We start from the raw sequence: 21,336 nt of genomic DNA on the forward strand, positions 1-21,336 counted from the left end.
AAAACACCAGAAAATATGATAGCGGGTAAGGACGCTCATCTCTGCACATTGAGATGGTTTTGTTTCTGAGTCAAGTTTGAGATGAGCCAATCCTGAATCCATGGTGCCACCAGAGATCACGAATTTAATAAGATCTACGTGGATGCTTGGAACCCAACTGGTCTCTGTTTTCTACTTTAGGGAAAGAGCCACAGCTTGAGTGGGGTGGTTTTGGTGTCACATACGCTATCAATAATACCCACCGTTTTGGTGTCACATACGCGATTAATAATACCCCCCGCTGCAGAGGAATCACGGTGGAGTACTCCTCGTTTCATCCCATGCTCTTGTGATGGATCCCTCTCACCTGTTTACTGATTTCATTCAAATTCTTCAGCGACCACAGGACCCCGACTTGCCTTCTCTATACTGGATCCCATCACTGCTTTACAGGCCTGGCCTGCTCGCGGCTCCTCACACCAGCGCTGCACGGCTCCCTCCACGCCTCTGCCCTGTTTCCGCCAACAGACAGGACTAGCTTCCTCCATCTCTATCGGGCAAAAGCCTGCCCAGCTCTCAAGACCCTCCTCAGATGCTGCCTCTGTGATTAGGCTTCTTCCTGACCCCTGAGCCTGTAACACGCGCCACCATAACTCTCCACCTTAGCCCACTTTCCCACAGCACTCGCGACGTCCGCGGCCCTCAACATGGTGCTTCATTCTATTTTAGGGTATTTCCTGCTTGTTTCCTGCACACACAGTCGCGCGAGGCACAGCCCCGAGTGACCCGCGCACAAGTGGCTCACGCTTCCAGAAGCGCCGCCGCGAGACAGCGAGGGTAACCTGAGCCGCTTCCCGCCCCCGCGGGGACCGTAGCCAGCCCGCATCTCTAGCGGGAGGCGGTTCCACAGCGCGCATGGCAGCCCCAAAACCATCAGCACCGGCGCCTGGGGCGGGCTTTCCCCACCTCTGGGAGGCATGAATCCTCAGGGGCTCCTCGAGAGGGCGCCAGGGAGCAGATGCGTGCGGACACCTTTCAGCCCTCTGCAGCCGCTGTAGCTCCCCTCCCCCCCCCCTCCACGCCAGAAATCCGGAAGTGGAAATGTCAGCCATTCAGCGTTTGGGTGAAGACGAAAGGAGGTTCTGGACAGACGTACGCTTTCAGGGAGTGTTTACTTCACTTCCACTTCTGTTCCTCCCCGCCCTGGTGCTGCTCCGGGTCACATTCTCGTCCTGGGCCAGCTTCAGCCTCTCTGCGCAGAAGTCTCCCGGAGCCATGGCTGAGTACTCTTATGTGAAGTCTACCAAGCTTGTGCTCAAGGGAACCAAGGCGAAGAGGTGGGTCCTGCAGCTCCGGCGGGAGCCTCCTCAGTTCTTTTCGGATGCACTCCATCCCCGCGAATCCGGTGGAAGCCGTGGTCTGGAGAGCCGGCTTCGTGGCCTCCCAGGCTTCGCCCTGACCCTTTCTGGGCTGGACGGAGGCCAGATCGCAGTTCCTGGCGCCTGTGCAGACAGGTGCAGCCTCCCGCGCAGACGACCCTGGAAACAGGATAGATGGTCGGGTGATCCGTGGACCTGTACCCATGAGTTTCGGTCCCCTGAGGCATCTCTCCAGGCCTCTGCCTGTTGGGTCTGTATTAGTCTGATCTTGTACTTCATGATAATAACTTCCTTTATTAGGGATTATTCTTTTCTCCATTGTCTCTTCTTGGAAAAATTATTGATTAATTTTTTCTAAGCTAATATGTAGAGTGAAACCAGGATGAATCACCCAGTGGTTGAGGTGTATATGGGCTTTGATAGGGATATGGGATGGAACCTGCATTCTGTCATTTACTAATTTTGTAATTTGTGGCAAATTGCTTAATATGTCTGAACTTTCATTTACTCATTAAGAGATCAAGTATCTTTGTACCTCCGTTTACACATTTATACTTTCAGACCATTTTTTATACCTTTAGAAGACTGTGAAGATTAAATGAGAGAACATACATGCAGTAAATAAATTGAGCCAAATGTGAGGAGGAGGTCGTAGTGGTAATTTATTAGCTCTTTAGGAGAAAAGTACCTGTGCATTCATATCCCCGCTTCTTTTTTAACTGGCAGATTTGCCTGAGGTTGACTGTACATACAAATATTGAGCATTTCCTCCTGGCCTCCGTGATAAATAGAGGTTTTGATATTGGTAGGCGAGATGGAAAGAAAGTATCAAGGAGTGAGCTGAAGCCACTGCCCTTGAGAGCCCTTTCAAGGAGTCTGGCCTCATGAAGATGCCAGAACAAATGCAGGTATATCCCGAATGAATGTTAGATTTTTACTCTGTGAATTTCCGGTGAGGAATGGTGAGTTATCTTCTGAAAACTTTATGATGAAAATGCAGGCAAGAGTGTCTTAAGAATATCGTAATAATCATAATTAATGCTTATATGGCACTTTCAATGTGCCAAGAAATTGTTGTAGGCACTTTGCACATTAACTTTTTTCAAATCGCTCTTGGGTTTTTATTTTTTATTGCGATGTAATTCATAATTATAAAATTCACCCTTTTGTACAGTCAGTGGCTTTTAGTATATATTCAAGAGGTTCACCACTGTCTAGTTGATCAGCATTTTCATCATCTCAGAAGGAAATCTCTTCCTACCCATTAAAGCAGTCACATCCCATCCTCCCCCTCTCCTAGACCTTGGCAACCACTAGTCTGCTATCTATGTGAAATTGCCTATTCTGAATATTTCCTAAGAAATCATGCAACATGTGGTCTTTTGTATCTGGCGTCTTTCACTTATAACATTCTTCAGGTTCATCATTGTTGTAGCGCTTGTTCCTTTTTATGGCTGCGTAGTATTCCATTGTATGGATGTAACATTTTGTTCATCCATTCATCAGTTAATGAACATTTAGGTTGTTTCCCCTTTTTGACTATTGTGAATAATGCTAGTGTGAATGTTCTTACATAAGTATTTTTGTGGGTGTATGTTTTCATTTCCCTTTGGTATACATACTTAAGAGTAAAATTGCTGGGTCATATGGTAACCCTTTAACTTTTTGAGGAATCACAAACTGTTTCCTGTAGATGCTGCATCATTTTACATTTCCACCAGCAATGTGTGAAGATACATATTATCTCTTAATCCTCACAATAGCCTTAAGAGTTAAGTTATTATCCTAATTTTTTAAGTGGGGAAACTGACTCACAGAGAGATTCGGTACCTTTTCCAAAAATTACAGAGCTAAGAAGTGACAGAATCAGGATTTAAAATCTGGCAGTGTGACTCTACAATCTGCTTTGAACTTTAACATAATATGTACAAAGCATGAAGCCAATTCTCAGTACTGTATTTAAGAGGGCATAGCAATGTAAGTCTCCTTAAATCAATAATTTATAAATGAAACAGCTTAAAGACTTCCAAGTTTCAATCTTATGATATTTATTTATCACACAAATCAATATACCTGAACTCATCTATATAAATTATGTCCTGTAGTAAGAAGAAAAAGAGCAAAGATAAGAAGAGAAAAAGAGAAGAAGATGAAGAAACCCAGCTTGATATGTTGGTGAGTCAGTTTTCAGTGTTTTATTCTGAAAAAAGTTAACATTTCTTGAGATCTCATTGAAAATATTTTCCTAGATAGAAATTTATGATGTATTCATATTTGTCTTAAAGTGCTTAAATATTACCTACAGTTGCAAATTGCATTTATTCTTTAGCACAGTAGATGCTACTGATACCTTTACTTCATTGTCAGAACAGAGCATGCGAGAGAAGAATTACAACTCTCTGACTTACTAGGCACCATTAGACTGCTTAATAGCTGCAGATTCTGATACATAATTTTAAAGACTTAATGTAAATGTTATTCAACCAAATATATTTTACAAGTTATTTTCTTTGAATATATATACATTTTAGTTGTAGAAGTCAGTTGCCTCTTAAACAAAGTATCTTCACAGGAAAAGTCATTATTTTGTGAACTCTGAAATGAATGAAAATTTTAAATACAATACCAGGGTAGCCTGTAAATGATACTAGAAATAAACTGACCCAAACACACTTAACCATCCTGTTTTCCATTTAGCTGTTTCCATACTTTTTTTTCTCTCTCTTAAAACTTGGCAAGTTGTATTTTGAAACTTCATAAATTATGGGAGCTTTAAAAATATATAAAATATGGAATGGTATAAAGCTAATGTTCTGGAAGAATCATTGCTTTTGAAATTGCAAATCAACAATTCTAAAATTAAGGTAAATATCTAGGGTGGATATGTAGATGTGGAATTGCTGTGTCAAAGGATAGGTGAATGTTTATATAAGAAATTGCCAAAAATTTTCTAAAGTAGTTGTGCTATTTTAGCCTCCCACCAAGAATGAATTAGTTCTCCACTTACATCCTTGCCAAGAGTTGATGGTGTTATCAGTCTTTTCTCCCAGTCTGAGTTTTACATTTTCAGTTTCTTAATGGTGGTTTTTGGATGGACAGCTTTTTTTTTTTTTTTTTTTTTGAGATGGTGTCTCGCTCTGTCACCCAGACTGGAGGGCAGTGGCGCGATCTCGGTTCACTGCAAGCTCCACCTCCCAGGTTCACACCATTCTCCTGCCTCAGCCTCCCAAGTAGCTGGTACTACAGGCGCCTGCCACCACGCCCAGCTAATTTTTTGTGTTTTTAGTAGTGACAGGGTTTCACCATGTTAGCCAGGATGGTCAGAAGCTTTTAATTTTTATAAAGCTTAGTTTATTTTTTTTATTTTATGGTTACTGCCTTATCTCTTTGATCTAAGAGATCTTTGCTTACCCCAAAGTCAGGAAAATATTCTACATTGCCTTTTAGAGGCATCACAGTTTTAGTTTTTACATTAAATCTGTCATTAATCTCAAATTAATTTTTGGCATGGTGTGAGTTTGGTTTCAAGATTTACTTTTTTTTTTTTTAAACATCTTGATAGCCATTTGTGCCAGCACCACTGATGTTTCCTTTTTCCATTAATCCAGTTTCATATCTTCATAAAAAGTCAATTAACTTTCTATGTATTGGTCTATTTCTGGACTCTGTTTTATCGATTGTCTGTTTTTCTTTTGGTATATTTCTCTTGATTGCTATAATTTCATGAAGTCTTGAGATCAGGTAGTGTGTGTACTCCAACTTTGTACTTACTATTAGTTTATTAATTTCTACCGTGAAGCCTGTTGGATTTTCTCGGAGAATTGTATTGAGTCCAGATCATTTGGGGGAGAATCAACATCTTAATATTGAGCCTCAATATTTCATAATTTTCAATGTAGCAGTCTTGCATGCCTGTTTAAAACTTTATTCTTAACTATTTTATAATTTTACACTACTGTCAATAGAAGTTCTGAATTTGATTTTCCAGTTGTTTGCTGTCAGTATATAGATATACAGTTGATTTTGGATAGTGACTTTTTAGTCTGATAAGTCTGTTTCCCTTATTACTTCTAGTGGTTTGTTTATATAGGAAACGAAGGAATTTGCAATTATGTTTCCTGTGACTATCGTTTTACTTCTTTTTTTTTAATCCTTATGTCTTGTCTTGCTTTTTATTGGTTTATTATACTGTCCAGGACTTCTATAGTGTTGAACAGAAGTCATGAGAATGGGCATAATTGCATTGTTTCCAAGCTTAGGCAGAAAGCTTTCAGTAGTCCACCATATGGTATGATGTCTGCAGGATCTGCAGAGAAAACCTTTATCAAAATGAGGACATTCCTTTTAAACTTTGTTTCTTGGGAGTTTTTATCATAACGATGGTTAATGCTGTCAAATGTGTCTTTCTGTATCTGTTGAGATGATTATACAACTTTCTTCATTCTGCCAATGAATTACATTGGTTTCATTTTCAACTTTTAAACTAACTTTACATCCCTGAGATAAACCCCACCTGGTTGTGGTGCGTTGTCCTTTGGGATATTGCTAGAGTTGATTTCTAGGTGTTTTTTTTTTTTTTTTTAAGATTTTTATATTGGTGTTGATGGGAGATATTGGACTTTTGTATCCTTTTCTTGTAATGTCTTTATTTGATTTTGGTGTCAAGGTGATATTGGGTGTCAGAAAATTAGATGGGAAGTGCTGTCTCCTTCCCCGTTTTTGGAAATAGCTGTGTAAGATGGGTATAATTTCTTCTTTACATGTTTGACAGGATTTACCAGTGAAGTCATCTGAACCTAGAGGGTTTTGTTTGGTTTGGTTTTAATTTTTTGTGGGAGAATTAAGATTTTTTAAGAGATATTTTCAGATTTTTCGGTTGTCAGTTTTGATAATTTGTGTCTTTTAGGAAAATTTCATTTCATCCAAGTTGTTGGATTTATTGGCATAAAATTGTTCAAAATATTCCTTTAATATCCTTTTAATGTCTGTAGAATCTAATCTGTATTGCAGTCTCTTCATATTGGTAATTTGTGTTTTTTCTATTTTTTCCTGGATCAGTCAGTCTAGCTGGAGGTTTATCAATTCTTTATAAGATCACTTATTTTAGATAATTAATGATCTTTTAGTACAGGGGTATTCAATCTTTTAGCTTCCCTGGGCCACAATGGAAGGAGAAGAATTGTCTTGGGCCACACATAGAATACACTAATGATAAGCTGATGAGCCAAAAAAAAAAAAAGGAAAAAAATCTCATCATGTTTCAAGAAAGTTTATGAATTTGTGTTGGGCTGCATTCAAAGCTGGCCTGGGCCACATGCAGCCCTCAGGTTGGACAAGCCTGTTTCAGTGTTACTTATTTTCTCTTTTTATCATTTTCTATTTCATTTATTTTCAGTCTTTTTTTCCTCCCTTTAACTAATTTTCAGTTTACATCGCTCTTGTTTTATTGCTTCTTAAGAAGGGAGTTAGATCTCTTCATTCCATGTTAATTTTAGTTATAGTCAACACATTTTGTTTCATTTTGATTCCATTCAAAATATCTCCAAGTTTTCCTTGTGATTTTTCTTTTCATGGACACTTGAGTTATTTAGAAATGTATTGTTTTTAATTTCTACTACATAGAGATATTGTAGGTATGTTATTGTTGCTGATTTCTAATTCATTTATAGTATAGTTGGAGAACATACTTTCCTAGTGAATTTCCGTGTACACTTGAAAAGAATGTGTATTCTGCAGATGTTGGTTCAGGGTTTTTTTAATTTTAATTTTTATTTTTTTTTGGAGATGAAGTCGTGCTCTGTTGCCCAGCAGGCTGGAGTGCAGTGGCACGATCTTGGCTCACTGCAGCCTCTGCCTCCCAGGTTCAAGTGATTCTCCTGCCTCAGCCTCCGGAGGAGCTGGAATTACAGACACCTGCCACCATGCCTGGCTAATTTTTTTATATTTTTAATAGAGGTGGCATTTCACCAAGTTGGCCAAGCTGGTCTCAAACTCCTGACCTCAGGCGATCCACCCGCATCAGCCTCCCAAATTGCTGGGATTACTGACGTGAGCCGTGTCACCCGGTGATTCAGTGTTCTTTAGATGTCAGTTAGATCAACTGGTGGAGCTTGTGACTATGCACATCTTCTGTGTTCTTACTGATTTTTTACTCATCCTACAATGTATTGAGAGTTATGTTAAAATCTCCAACTGTAATTCTAGATCTGTCTACTTAAGCAGTTTTTGCTTAAAGTATTTTGAAGCTGTCATGTGTACTCATTTAGGATTGTTAAGTCTTCCTTATAAATTCAGTCTTTCATTTTCATAACATTTTAACCTTTATTTCTGTTAAATGTCTTGATGCCTAGTGAAATTATTTGACCAAACTTTTGCTCCTGTCAAGCCTGGGCCTTTGTTAGTTTGTGCTTATTTATTAGGTTTTTGCCTGTAGACTTAGACAGTGACTCTTACTCTAGGAAAGGTTCATCCTCACGGGCCTCAGCCACATGTTCTAGGTATATTTGATGAGTTCTCTCCACTCTGCTATGTCCCAAATTTGTGTGATCTCTGGCATCTCCAGTCAGCCCTCAGAAGTGCCAGCCACTCTGCAGAGGCCTTGTGGAGCCTGCCTGCTGTAAGCACTCCCCCCAGCCCTTGGCCCCAGACCTGCGGAGAACTTTTGCATACTCTTTTGAGGCCTCACCTGTATGTAGTTCCCTCTTCTCCAGTACCTTATTCTATAAACTTCAAACATGTTAGTACTGCAAGACTCAGCTTAGTGACAGTGACATTGCCTCATTTTTGGAGGTCTCTACCTCTCTCTGTGTGGTCAAGAAACTGCCATTGGGCAGAAAACAGAAGTGTGTGTGAGATTTGCCTCCTGTGTTTTCCTGTTCTCAAATATCACAGTCCTGTTCTGCCTGTGTTCCAATCCCTGAAAACAGTTTTCTCAAATATTCTATCCAGTTTCAGTTTTCTTGGTCATGGTGGGAGGGCAAGTCCATCTTGGCTGGAAGAGGAAGTCTTTCTTCGTCTTTTTCTCTTTGTCCTTCTACCTTCTTTGGCAATGTGGATTTTCTAAACTTGCCGTATAAGTAAGCATGTGCCTATTTGTGAAGGGAAAGAAAAAACCCTTTAATTTTTTAAAGCTGTTCTGTTGGTTGCTCACAAGGATCTGAAGGGATTGGTAAATAGGATGAAAGAAATTCTGTCTTTCAAATGGAGAATACCATGTGTGACATTAATAAAAATGAGCATGTCTGTAAGCAAGTAGTTTCACTGAGCTCTGCTAGATTCAGAAGCAATTGAACTTACAACATCGTAGTTTGCAAAACACAGATTTGATTTACCCAGGAACTATAGTTAAGTAAGATATGGGTTAATAGAAGGTCTGTGAAGGGTACTTAGACTACAGTAAGATTGGGGAAGAAAATTCCATTTCCAAATCTAAGCTATATCATTCCTTTGTGCCAAGCACATAATGAAGGCAGATATTTAAGAGGGCCCTTAGCACAGAAGCACTGGGTTAGTCAGAAGGCGAGGTGAGCTGTCACACAGCCTTGATGCTAGAATTAGGGTGCCCTGGTAGTATCTTATCAGCCATGACACTGGTGCATGGGGACTTTTTTTGTTTGAGACAGGCTCTTGCTTTGTTGCTCAGGCTGGAGTGCAGTGACATGATCATGACTCAGTGCACGCTCGACCTCGTGGGCTCAAGCAATCCTCTCACATCGGACTCCCGAGTAGCTGGGACCACAGTCTTGTACCACCATACGCAGCTAATTTCTTAATTTTTTTGTAGAGATGGGGGTCTCCTTTTGTTACCTAGGCTGATTTTGAACTCCTGGGCTTAAGTGATTCTCCTGCTTCCTCCTCTCAAAGTGCTGGAATACAGGCATGCCAGACATATGTAAACATTCTAAACTATATGAAAATATGTGAAAAGCTTTGTTATGCATTGTGAGACAACACAGCGGGAATATTTCACCATCTTCCTCAGGTTTAAAAGGAAATAACTTTAAGCATTTGTCTAAATAGCAAGTAATGTTTCACAGTGGATTCTCTTAAATTAAGCTTGAGCGTCTGCAGCATATACACAGCTTGAGCTGTAACCTGACGTAGAGACAGGCAACTTCAGTGCCCACTGTTCTTAGGATCCACTGCTTTTTCACAGCTAAAACACCCAAGTGGCACTGTTAAGTATTATGTTACTTTAGTCGTTAAACATATAAGCATACCTCCAAAGGTTGAATGTAGGCCACTTGCAGAAAGTAAGCAGAATGCTCATATTTAATTCTTGATGATACTGTGTTTAGCTTTCTTATTCTTTGAAATGCCATTGAGAAAAAATACTGGCATCTACACAAAGTAATTTCTTTTTCAGTTGACAATATTATTAGTAATGTTATTGTATCATTTCCCTACTTGGACAGAGTGTGAAAATTTTGAGGAGCTTTTCTGCCAGAAATTTCTTCATTTGCAAAACATTAATGAGATATTATATTTAAATGATTTTATTTAATAATAAGTGTACTTGGTGAACGTGGCATAGAACATACAAAATAAAACTAATTTTAAATTATTAACTATTACATTTATAAGAAAGACTTGCTAATCATACCACTGTTCATAATGATTCTGAATAAAGCATTATTTTTTTTACTGAAAACAATTGTAGCTATAACTCAATCATCTAAATTGTCATTAGTTTTATTGCTTTCTAATCCTCTTTAGCTGAAACTTTAATTTTGATTAATTTTCTTTTTCTGCATTGGTTTTGTGTGTGTGTGGAGGTAAAATATACAGAATATAGAACTTGCCAGTTTTTCTATTTTTACGTGTACACTTCAGTGGAATTTAAGTACGTGTACCATTTTACCTTAACACCAGCATTGCACAGGGTTTCAGTTTCTCCACATCCTGCCCAACATTTGTTTTTCTGGTTTTCTTGGTTTCTGTTTTTTGTTGTTTTGATAATAGCATTCTAATGGGTGTGAAGTGGTATTGCATTATGGTTTTGATTTATATTTCCCTAGTGACTAGTGATGTTGAGCGTCTTTTCGAGTGCTTATTGGCCATTTGTATATCATCTTTGGAGCAATGTCCGTGTATATGCTTTGCCCAGTTTTGAATTGTGGTATTTGTCTTTTTGGAGTTCTCTTTATAGTCTGGATATTAATTCCTTATAATGTATGTAGTTTACAAATATTTTCTCCATTCTCTGGGTTGCCTTTTACTCTGTTGACAGTGGTTCTTGATGCACGAAAGTTTTTAATTCTGATGAAGTCCAGTTTGTCTATGTTTTCTTTTGTTGCCTGTGCCTTTGATGTTCTAAATAAGAAATCATTGCCAAATTCATTGTCGTGAAGCTTTTACCATTTTCTTCTAAAAGTTTTCTAACTTTAGCTCTTACATTTAGGTCTTTGCTCTATTTTAAGTTACTTTTTGTATTTGGTGTTAGATAAGGGTCCAACTTCATTTTAGCTACAATTTTATGTATTTTAAACTTGATTATGAAAAGCATGAAGTGTTTAGTTGAATAGAAAATTTTGTGCAGTGGAATTAACTGAATCTTTAAAACCTTTTTATTATGGAAATATTTAAACTAATCCACACATAGAAGAATATAATGAGTCCCCCATGTGCCCAGACCCCAGCATTAATTATCAATATTTTGCCAATCTCGTTTCATTTACATACACACCCCCACACACGTTTTTTCCTAGAAAATTTTAAGTAAAATCACAGATATTATGTCATTTTACCCATAATTACATAAATGTACATTTCTTAACGTGGTATGTCTTTCTCTCATCACCTGTTTTGTTCTTTACTTTTATACGTTATACTATGTCATTATCAGACCTTGTAAAATTAATGAGAATTCCTTAATATGTCATATCCAGTTAATGATTGACTCATTTCTACTCCTGTTGAAGTACAATTTAGGAGGAGGTTTGAGGATATTTTTTAACATTAAGATATAAACTTTTATAACAACTGGTAAAATAATTGTTGCTAGAGTCTAACATTTCTATTGGTAAATTGGAAATTAGTATACATAGACATAGATTCTGCTCATTTTGCTTTCAATCTAAAATCATAGTTAAGATTACTGGCTGGGTGCGGTGGCTCACACCTGTAATCCCAGCACTTTGGGAGGCAGTGGTGGGTGGATCACGAGGTCAGGAGTTCTAGACCAGCCTGGCCAATGTGGTGAAACTCCGTCTCTACTAAAAATACAAAAAAAAACTATTCGGGCATGGTGGCAGGCTCTTGTAACCCCAGCTACTCGCGAAGCTGAGATAGAGAATTGTTTGAACCCAGGAGGCGGAGGTTGCAGTGAGCCAAGATCACGTCACTGCACTCCTGCCTGGGTGACAGAGTGAGACTCCGTCTCAAAAAAAAAAAAAAATTACTATGCTAGAAAGTCTTCCTGTAGAGGCATTTTTAAGAAGCATTATGATAGGCACTGCCTCTGGAAAGCAGGCGTGAATAGATGCCTGAGATCTATCATGAGAGAGACCATTCTTCATATATCAATTTTTACCTTCACATGTTGCCTTTTGTTTTGTTTTGGTCTTTTTTTGAGAGAGGACCTTGCTCTGTCCCTCAGGCAAGAGTGCAGTGGTGTGACCATAGCTCATTATAACCTTGAAATCCTGGGCTCAAGTGATCCTCTTTCCCAGCTCCCCGAGTAGCGATAACAGGCATACACCCCCATGCCTGGCTCTATGTTGCTATTTTGTATTTTAAAAACCTAATCCTGACTGTGCTGGTAGTCGCATGAATCTGTGCACATACATGCAAACAAGTACATGTAAAACTAGTGAAATCTGAATAAGCTTCATGGATTATATCAATGTCAGTTTCCTGATTCTAACAATGTATGATACTTATGCAAGATGTCATCATTGAGACAAAGCGAGTAAAGGATATGTGAGATCTTCATAGTATTTCTTATGACTGCAAAATAAAAAGATTTTAAAACTAAGTTATAATAACAAAGAACTCTGTGTCAAAACTAAAATATAAAGTTGAAATATCAATTTTATTTTTTAGGAATCTGGTGGACAGTAACAAACTTTGGTGAAATTTCAGGAACCCTAGCCATTGAAATGGATGAGGGAACCTATATAAAAGCACTCGACAATGGTCTTTTTACCCTGGGAGCTCCACACAAAGAAGGTTTGTGTCTGGAAGGGAAGATCCTGCCGCAAGTGTAGATTTTAGGACATTCATTCACTTAGGCCAAACTCTAACTAGTCTCAAATGTTTTTCAAAGGAATGGAACCATTGCTTTTGATTCTTCCATTTTTTTTAATTCCTTAATATTTACCAGCCATTGGCAAGTCCCTCTTTCTAATATAAGTGTTTGAAAACATTCCGTATAGTTCCAGAAGAATATCTTTGGAAATCAAAACAATATGAATAATTAATATAGTAAGTGGAAAGAAAAAAGAAAATCTATTTGTGTCAAATATGTTTGAATTTCTTTTTTATTCAGACCTATTACCAAAACTAACCTGCGTGCATTTAACAATTTGAAGTTTCCTCATTTTCTTTAGCCCATTAGAGGAAGCACTAATGAGATACGAAGTAATTAGAAGATAAAAAGCAGTACCATTTGGTCAGCAAGGCCATTCATTGAATAAATGAAATCATTTAGCTTTTTTAAATAAGTGCTTATTTATGACTGTATTTTAAAACGTAAAGAGAAGCTATCTCAAAAGTTATTAAATAAGCATTATATCACCCTGTCTTACTCAGTGTATAAAATTAGCACTGTAGTTAAAAGAAGGTAAAATAGATCTTGATTCCAAAGATACAGTATTACAGTGACTTCAGTATATCTGAATATTCTTACATTTAATTGCAGAAGAAAATAGCCACTTTTTTAAAGAAAATAATGTCTTTATATTTATAGCAAATGTCAAATTTATTTTCAAATGTTTTTTCTCCAATAGTTGATGAGGGCCCTAGTCCTCCAGAGCAGTTTACGGCTGTCAAATTATCTGATTCCAGGTGAGCTTATGTTGTAATATAATTAGTAAGCAGTTATTTTAAAAATTTAATTTTATTCATTAAAAATTTTAGTATCTGTCTTAAGCCCATGGTAATTTTGATATAAAAAATGAAATAGCTTTTTTGAAAAGTAGATTTTATGATCTACTTTTAGTGGATTTCCTATCAATATATAATGCTAGGCTGGAAAAAAGATATGTAAGTTAAAAAATGAAGATTAGTAATTTCTCACACCAAATAAGATAGATTAAAAAAAATCAAATAGTACAAAACCTGGTTCACTGTTGCTATGATATTTAAACTCACTGTTTGGAAGTCTAAAGACAAACAGGAAGACTCAAAAAAAGAATATTGTTGAAACCAGCAGAGAATGTTACAGCATCATAACGACAGAAAGAATATTTTTACTCACTATTTTTACAGTATTTTATAAAGTAGCCATTTTATTCTCACCTTGTGCAGAAGTATAGAATGATTCTTTGGATAAAAGATACTGAAAGTGAATTTACATATTTTAGTAATTGGTTACATCAACATGATAATGATTTCTGTTATATAATCATTAACGTATAAAGGAGTAAAAGTTAATTCTGGCATCCAAGGAGATTCTTGGTAAGGTAAAAGTAATCATAATTTTTAAAAATCACATTAAGATGATTATTTCTATACTTTCTTTGAAAGTCTGATGAGTAGGGTGAAAGACAAAGAATAAAAGCAGAGGAAGAAAAAATTCAATAGTTTTAAACTGCTTTAAAATTATAAACAAAAGAGGATTATAAAGAAAATTAACTGACAAATGAGGAAAATATTTGCAACAATCTTAATAGGCAGTGAGTTCTTACTCTTCACATGTATCTTGTATAGAATTCATAGCACTGAAGACCCCAGTAGAAAAACTGCAAACAATCAGATCTGAATAGAAAAATGGGCAAGGGACATTACCAGATAATCTAAAAACTAAAAAGGAAAGGAAAAAAAAAAACAGTTGTTATTCTAGTTAACTACTAAAATGCAAATTAATAGAATACTGCTTTTTCCATATCAGGTTTTCAAGTATTTTTTTGGAGTCATAATATTTAAAAAAAAATCCATGATACAAAACATACTGTGGTAATTTGGGGTAAGAATGTAAATGGAAGCAACATTTTCTGGAAAACAGTTTGATGACATAAAGTTTTAGTAATTTATTATTGAAGTTTATAACTAAAGAGATATAATTGAAGAATGATGAATTTTGAAAATATTTTTTATGTAATATATAACGTATAATGTTTATATTAAAAAAGCAAAATATAAAACTAAATTTAAAACTGCACTGTCCAATATGGCAACAACTAGTCACATGTAGCTTTTTTTTTTTTTTGGAAGGCACAGAGTCTCACTCTGTCACCCAGGCTGGAGGGCAGTGGTGTGATCATAGCTCACTATAACCTAAAATTTCTGGGCTCAAGCACTCCTCCTGCCTCAGCCTCCTAAGTAGCTGGTATTACATGTGCACACCACCATGCCCAGCTAACTTTTTAAATTTTGTGTAGAGATGGGGTCTCACTATGTTGTCAAGGCTGATCTTGAACTTCTTGCCTCAAGCAATTTTCCCATTGCCTTCCCAAAGCACAGAGATTACAGGAGTATGTCACCACTCAGCCACATGCATCTTTTGAACACTTGGAATATGTCCAGTCTGAAGTTTTAGATATGTACACAATCACACACATACACATATCATGTTTTGATGTCCTATAATTAATTTTCTCTCAGTTTTTAACTTTCATCTATCTTATTAATGTACACAATTGCCCTGAAATCTGGCTATGAAAAATATCTTGGTATAAATTCAGATGAACTTGTTGAGCGTTCAGATGCAATTGGAACAAGAGAACAATGGGAACCAGTCTTTCAAAATGTAAGTGCTGTTATGGTTTATAAAAACTTCCTGTTAGTTTAACAGAAAGTCTGTAACAGTCAATCATAATATATTTAAAAAAAAGTAGGATGTAATAGTATAATACATTAAACTGGAATAAATCAGTAAGAACATAGAGCCTTAAAGAGATCTCAAAATAGAGTGCAACAAAAATAGCATTAGTACGTTTCCCCACAATTATTTCTGTATACTCTTAGTGCCTAGATGTGGATCTCATTTCCATTGAAGAACCAGTCAATTTTAGGTCACAGAGTAGGAAAACAGAATAGTTTCTAAGTATCTTCTTTGTAGCAGAAATCATGGATGCTTTCAGAAACATTACAGACTGTAAGTGAACAGTGGACCTAGCTAAGACCAAGTTGTGACAATTTGTGTATAAAATATAAATAGTAATAATTCATTAAAGTAAATTATCTCTAAAAGACTTTCAGTTCATAAGCTTAAAATAGTTTATGAAAAGATGGTTTTAATATAAGAAGAAAAAAGATGATATACTAATTCTTAATTTTAGTAAGTAGACAGTTGTAGCGTATGGATGTTTTGTTAAATCTTTGTTGATACAGAATACATAATTTCCTTTTTCTGTTTGTGTGAGAAGTAAAGATTGAACAAAAATATGTGAGTGTTAAACTGTCTTTAAAAAGTAGATAACTATATCAAAAACAGTAAGGACCAGTGGGCACCACGCAGAACAAGCAAATAGAAGATAAGCTCAGCTTTTGAGTAGCAGCTTTGGTAGTATACAATAGTGAACTGAAAATAGGAACTCAGCAGTGTTTTCTAAGATGACAGATTAAACAAACTTCCCACCAGAAAGAGGTAATCACTTAGACTAATTTCCTCATCTCCTAGGATAAATTCTTAAGTCAGTGACTTGAAAACTATTTTGACCCAATCCATTGATAAATGCATTTTTACATTGCAGCCAAGCACATACATATGTGAAACTGAAGTAAGAGTTGTACTTAACAATACTTACTTATCCATGTGTTATGCACCTTGATATTTCTTATTCTCTTTTACCCCTTCCTCTGTGTGTCTGTGTGTATTCCTTTTCCTCCCCACCCACCCAATACCGTTCAGTAAACACTGCGTTGATTTCATTACCTGCTAATGTGTTGCAATCCCTTTGAGATGATCCTACTAGTTATGATGAGAAGCTTCTAATAAAAGTTACACCAGTAGAAAATGCCAATATTTCATAAGACCAAGATGATAACTTAGATAGAACTAATAATACAACACTTTAGGAAAGTTCATTGCATTTTATTTTTAAGAAGGACACTAACTTTCAAAAATTTAAATTTAAATGAAAGAGGGTCTTAAAACTCTATTGCAAAAAGGACTCAGCTGAATAATCTGTGGCACAGGTTTAAATCACCTTGGACCACACCGCCATGTTCCAGGGCTCACCAGGAGCCATCCAGATGAGAGACCACCCAGCCCTTGTGACTTGACTAAGAAATTAAATACATGTTATCAGCACGTTTTTAACTGGATGTGATACAAATTTAACACATTTTGAAATCATTGTATTTATAAATATTTTGTCTAAATGTTATTGTATTCCAAGTTTTCCAAAAGAATCAACCAAATACAGGTTATAAATAAATGTTATATTTGTTACAGGAGTTAAGCTAACCAAATTTATAACCCAGATTTAGATACACAAGAAAATCAGTTTTTAAAGTTTTGTTTAATAGAAAGCAGTGTAATATATCAAACATTAAACAACTAAAAATATATAAGAATATTTATTTTCACACACAAAAGTCCCCCAGACATTGATTCTTAAATTCAAAACACCAAAGGCATTGTATATACCTTTTCATGTTTTCTAATTGTGAAGAAAATAAATTTTACTTAAAATGCTAATATTTGAATAAATTATGCATTCATAATTATGTTCTTGTCTTTAAAGTTAATTTTTGAAATAGAACTAAATCAGCTTTATCTTCAGTAGATCTTTTAGAAAGGAAGCAATCCCACCTCATCTAATTAGAATTTAGTCCTACTAGGAAGATACACTGCAAATGTTTATTGTGGTAATCTTTGAATAATAAAATGAAAGGTGATTTTGGTTTCCTTTTCTATATGTTCTTGTATTATATTTTTCAGGTTTTTCTCTAAGTTCTTTTCTGTGATTTTTAAATCAGGGAGGAAAAATTAATTCAGTCTAAACACTTAATGTTTCTTCTACAAGAAGTATCCTCATGGCTATTTTGTTATTTTGTTTCACTTAGGGGAAAAAGGCTTTGTTGGCCTCAAATAGCTGCTTTATTAGATGCAATGAAGCAGGGGACATAGAAGCAAAAAGTAAAACAGCAGGAGAAGAAGAAATGATCAAGGTAATGATGACATTTTATAAAGATTACTGCTTTCACACATGCGATGTGACTGTATCTCTTCAAAATGTTGTCATTTACTGTCACTTTAAAGATTTATTTAATAGCTTTTTATAATGTGGTGTTTCAAATAGACTTATTTTTAATTATAAATCCCATAGCTGATGGATTGTTTATACAATGTGGTAGAGAAATCAGTGCATCTAGGAGCTACCTTGCCATTATCTCCATGGATTAGTATCGTTTTTCTGGTAGTTCCACATGCTCTTTTTAAGCTTTCATTTTCTTATTTCTTCTATTTTAAAATCTAATTTTTAAAATAGATAACACGTACACGTGGTCCAACATTTTTAAAGCATATGAAGTAAGATGAAGACATATGCCTGCATACATCTTACTCACATGTGTCCCAGCTCCTGTTCCTCTTTCCTTTGTTTTGTTTTTTTATAGCCTCCTAAAATTTCTTTATAAACATATGAATATATTTATAATTTTCAACTGTTTTACACTAAAGGCAGCCTCCTCTATAGTCTTCTTGACTTTGATTTTTTTTCCTTAAAATTGTATCTTGGAGAGTTTTCTACCATTAGTTTGAATGTATAAAGTTTTCTCTTTTTCTTGCTTTTCCTCCCTTTCTCTCTCTCTCTTTTTTAACAGCCACATAATATTCCATTTTAGGGATATACCTTAATTTATTTAGCCTTTTATAGATGGAAATTTAGGCTGTTTCCAGTCTTTTGCTCTTATGAACAGTGCTGCAGTACATAACATTGAATATGCATCAATTTGTAGATGTGCGGGTGGACCTGAAGATAAATTTCCAGAAGCAGAATTACCAGGTCGGGGTATACGTGTTTGTATTTATGTAATGCTTGAGCTTCTGTGATGATAATCACGCTATGAAACATAAAAAATCATAGCAGAACTTCTGGGGCCTTATCCCTTACATTTTAAAAATATTTGTATTAATAGTACCCGTCTTCTTTGCATTAGGAGAAATACGAATCACATAAAACATGATTTTTATTTTATTTTTAAAATTTGTGTGCATCACTAAGCTGGAAATAAAAGTTGCTTATTCCAGGCTAAATTCCCTCATCCGTAGTCAGATGCATTATCCATTGCACCAGTGGCCTGTGCCCTCCCTAATCCTACTCTTTGTTTACATCATTGTAAAAGTTACACAGACATCTTCATATCAAGGTGAAATTCTAAATAATACTGTTAATATAACCTAGATAAATCAGGTAGTTAACTGGAATTTGATGAAAACATTTAAGGCTTAATTTTTTAGACTCACAAATGCCACTGATCTTTAATGATAAACATATAACAGGATGTGTCTAAAGAATAACTCCCCACTTCTTGACACATGATTTTTCTGTGTCTTGGGATTCCATCACTGTACTGACCATCGTGAACCTTGCTTTGTTTGTCTCTGTTGAGAATCACAGGTTGCATCCAGTCTGACCCATATTTGCTCTGTAAGGCATTGTGGGGGCCAGAGTGGAAGGCTCTAAGAGAGGGGGCAAATACCTTTTCTAAAATGCCCTTCGTTCTTATAATTAGAGCATAAAAATTTATGTTGCATTTTTCTCTACTACCAGTGCAATTTAAAAGCATCTATCAATTCTCTGTATGTGGTACATGTTAGATATCCGATCATATGTTTGATTTTCTTTTTAGAATAGCCTTGATTTCAGATAATTTCAAATCTAAAGCTCAAACAATTTCAATCTAAAATGTAGGTATTTTCCTACAGTTAGAGAAGTGAAATGTTATATTTTTTCGTTGCATGCATCCGGCACATGCGTTGTAGTCTTGAATTTCCATAATGCTCCTGTGAGGTGGATGTGAGCTCAGCCTTACAGACAGGAAGACAGCCCCTGACCCTCCTTACATCCTCGTGGTTTTTGTCAGTCAGTTCATGCAAATCACAGTGATTTCAAGGTATGGTAAGACAGGATGTGTACCCAGGCCCAGCTGACTCCAGAGGCCACTCTCAGTATTTCATAGCACATTGCTTCTCCGGATACAGGTCATTGAGGAAATGCAGATGGGTTTGTGACTTACATTTATCTTTACTTATTTATATTTTATTGCATCATGTTTAAATTATTTTTCATCTGGATATCATCACAAATGTGTTATTGAAGGTAGTTGTAAATATATGTGCAGTGCTTGGCACTTATACAAAGATACAAAGATACTTACACAAAGATTGCGTTTTTCACTATTTGAAGAAATTTTCAGACGAAATACAAAGTTTTCTGGGTCTCTTTGGTTAGTCAAGTACTTGGAAGCTCTGAACAGTGATTATTTAGGACTCTTTTCGTACCATTTGATTACAGGCTGTCCTACTCTCTGTCAGCCTTTCACCTTTATGACCTTGCCTTGTCTACCAGAACACAGATCCCTCTTACTAAATGTAGCATTGTGCTACAGGCCCTAGCAGGGAATGTTTTCAGGTCTGGGACCCCTCTAATCAAAACTGTCACAAAGATGTCATTGGCACAAACACGTTATTTGTCATCACTTTCTAAGCAGCACTGGAACTGGACTCTGGCCACAGAGATCCCTTAGGAGACATGAGTCCTTGCCATTGGCAGTTGCTCGTTCTGCGGGTGATCCTAATTGATGAATGCAGATCAATTAACTTATGACATGTGATAGTAAACATCTATGCAAACTTAAGAGGATATAAGAAGCTAGTAAAAGAGGTGGGTTCTAATTAATTAAAAACAAGTTGTGTAATGTTAAAAATTTTAATACTTTGGTAATAGTCTGTGCAATGTAAAATAGCTATTAAGCTTTCAATCTAAGCAAATAAACACTTGTCTACTAGGGATAATTTGATCCTAGTGTATTCACTTGGAGGACAAATTTAAATTAATGATTGCTTTATTGCCTAGCAGGATCTGATGTGTAAAATATTTCTGAAATAATTTTGTCTGTAGTGTTTCTGACACAAGGGCTATGGAGGAAGTATGTGATAGCACTTACTCATGTAGATTAGATATATGAAGTAAAAACACATACCCAGAACCAGTCTTTTTCTGAATATAGTTGCTCAGTTAATTTTTGCTTCTGCTTAAGAAATCATCTCGAATGTTCTTATGTGATAGGTAAAGTGGGGAAGGGAGAAGATAAACATATAACCCATTGGATTCTCTTTTCCAATATCTAGATTAGATCCTGTGCTGAAAGAGAAACCAAGAAAAACAATGACATTCCAGAAGAAGACAAAGGAAATGTAAAACAATATGAAATCAATTATTTGTATGTATGCTTTTCCTTTTAGACCTACAGATTTGATGTTGAAGTGGTTATCAAAGTGCTTTCAAAATAAATTACCTAATTAGCTGCGGATGGTGGTGCATGTCTGTAGGCTCAGCTACCCGGGAGGCTGAGACAGGAGGATTGTTTGAGCCCAGGAGTTCAAGGCTGCAGTGAGCTCTGATCACCACTGCATTCCAGCTTGTGTGACAGAGCAAGACCCTGTCTGAAAAAGTGAAAACTGATGGACAAGAAGAGGCAACACAATTTAGCTCTAGGACAGAGCACTGAGCTAAATGCTTTTCTTTTCTTGAGGGTTCAGTTTTCCTAATCATCCTACCAGCTCCCAAAGCTAGTCACTCGGGTTAGTCAATCTCTCTATTCATTCATAGAATGGGCGTGATGCCAGTCAAAGTCTGTGCTATGG

The 21,336-nt window shown here is 36.3% G+C and overlaps 1 protein-coding gene across 5 annotated transcripts in view; it reads left to right on the plus strand.

The window, feature by feature from the left end:
• The first annotated feature begins 951 nt into the window (after positions 1 to 951).
• The window catches only part of LOC134760841 (protein FRG1-like), a 45,556-nt gene continuing 25,171 nt past the window's right edge, over positions 952 to 21,336 (plus strand). Inside the window, exons 1-6 of one of the 5 annotated variants that reach the window (XR_010138846.1) lie at positions 1,201 to 1,608; positions 3,464 to 3,533; positions 12,402 to 12,527; positions 13,307 to 13,364; positions 17,532 to 17,636; positions 18,426 to 19,212. Coding sequence is in view for 3 of the 5 variants with exons in the window: in XM_063720841.1 (XP_063576911.1) it covers positions 1,081 to 1,316; positions 3,464 to 3,533; positions 17,532 to 17,636; positions 20,821 to 20,912 (503 nt within the window). In the remaining 2 variants the exon portion in view is untranslated. Of the gene's footprint in view, positions 1,609 to 3,463; positions 3,534 to 12,401; positions 12,528 to 13,306; positions 13,365 to 17,531; positions 17,637 to 18,425; positions 19,213 to 20,820; positions 20,913 to 21,336 lie in introns of those variants that run through there. The other 4 variants (XR_010138847.1, XM_063720842.1, XM_063720841.1 and 1 more) reach the window with 4 other exon arrangements.

Source organism: Pongo abelii, chromosome 22 (assembly GCF_028885655.2).
Source record: "Pongo abelii isolate AG06213 chromosome 22, NHGRI_mPonAbe1-v2.0_pri, whole genome shotgun sequence".
Taxonomy (NCBI): Eukaryota; Metazoa; Chordata; class Mammalia; order Primates; family Hominidae; genus Pongo; species Pongo abelii.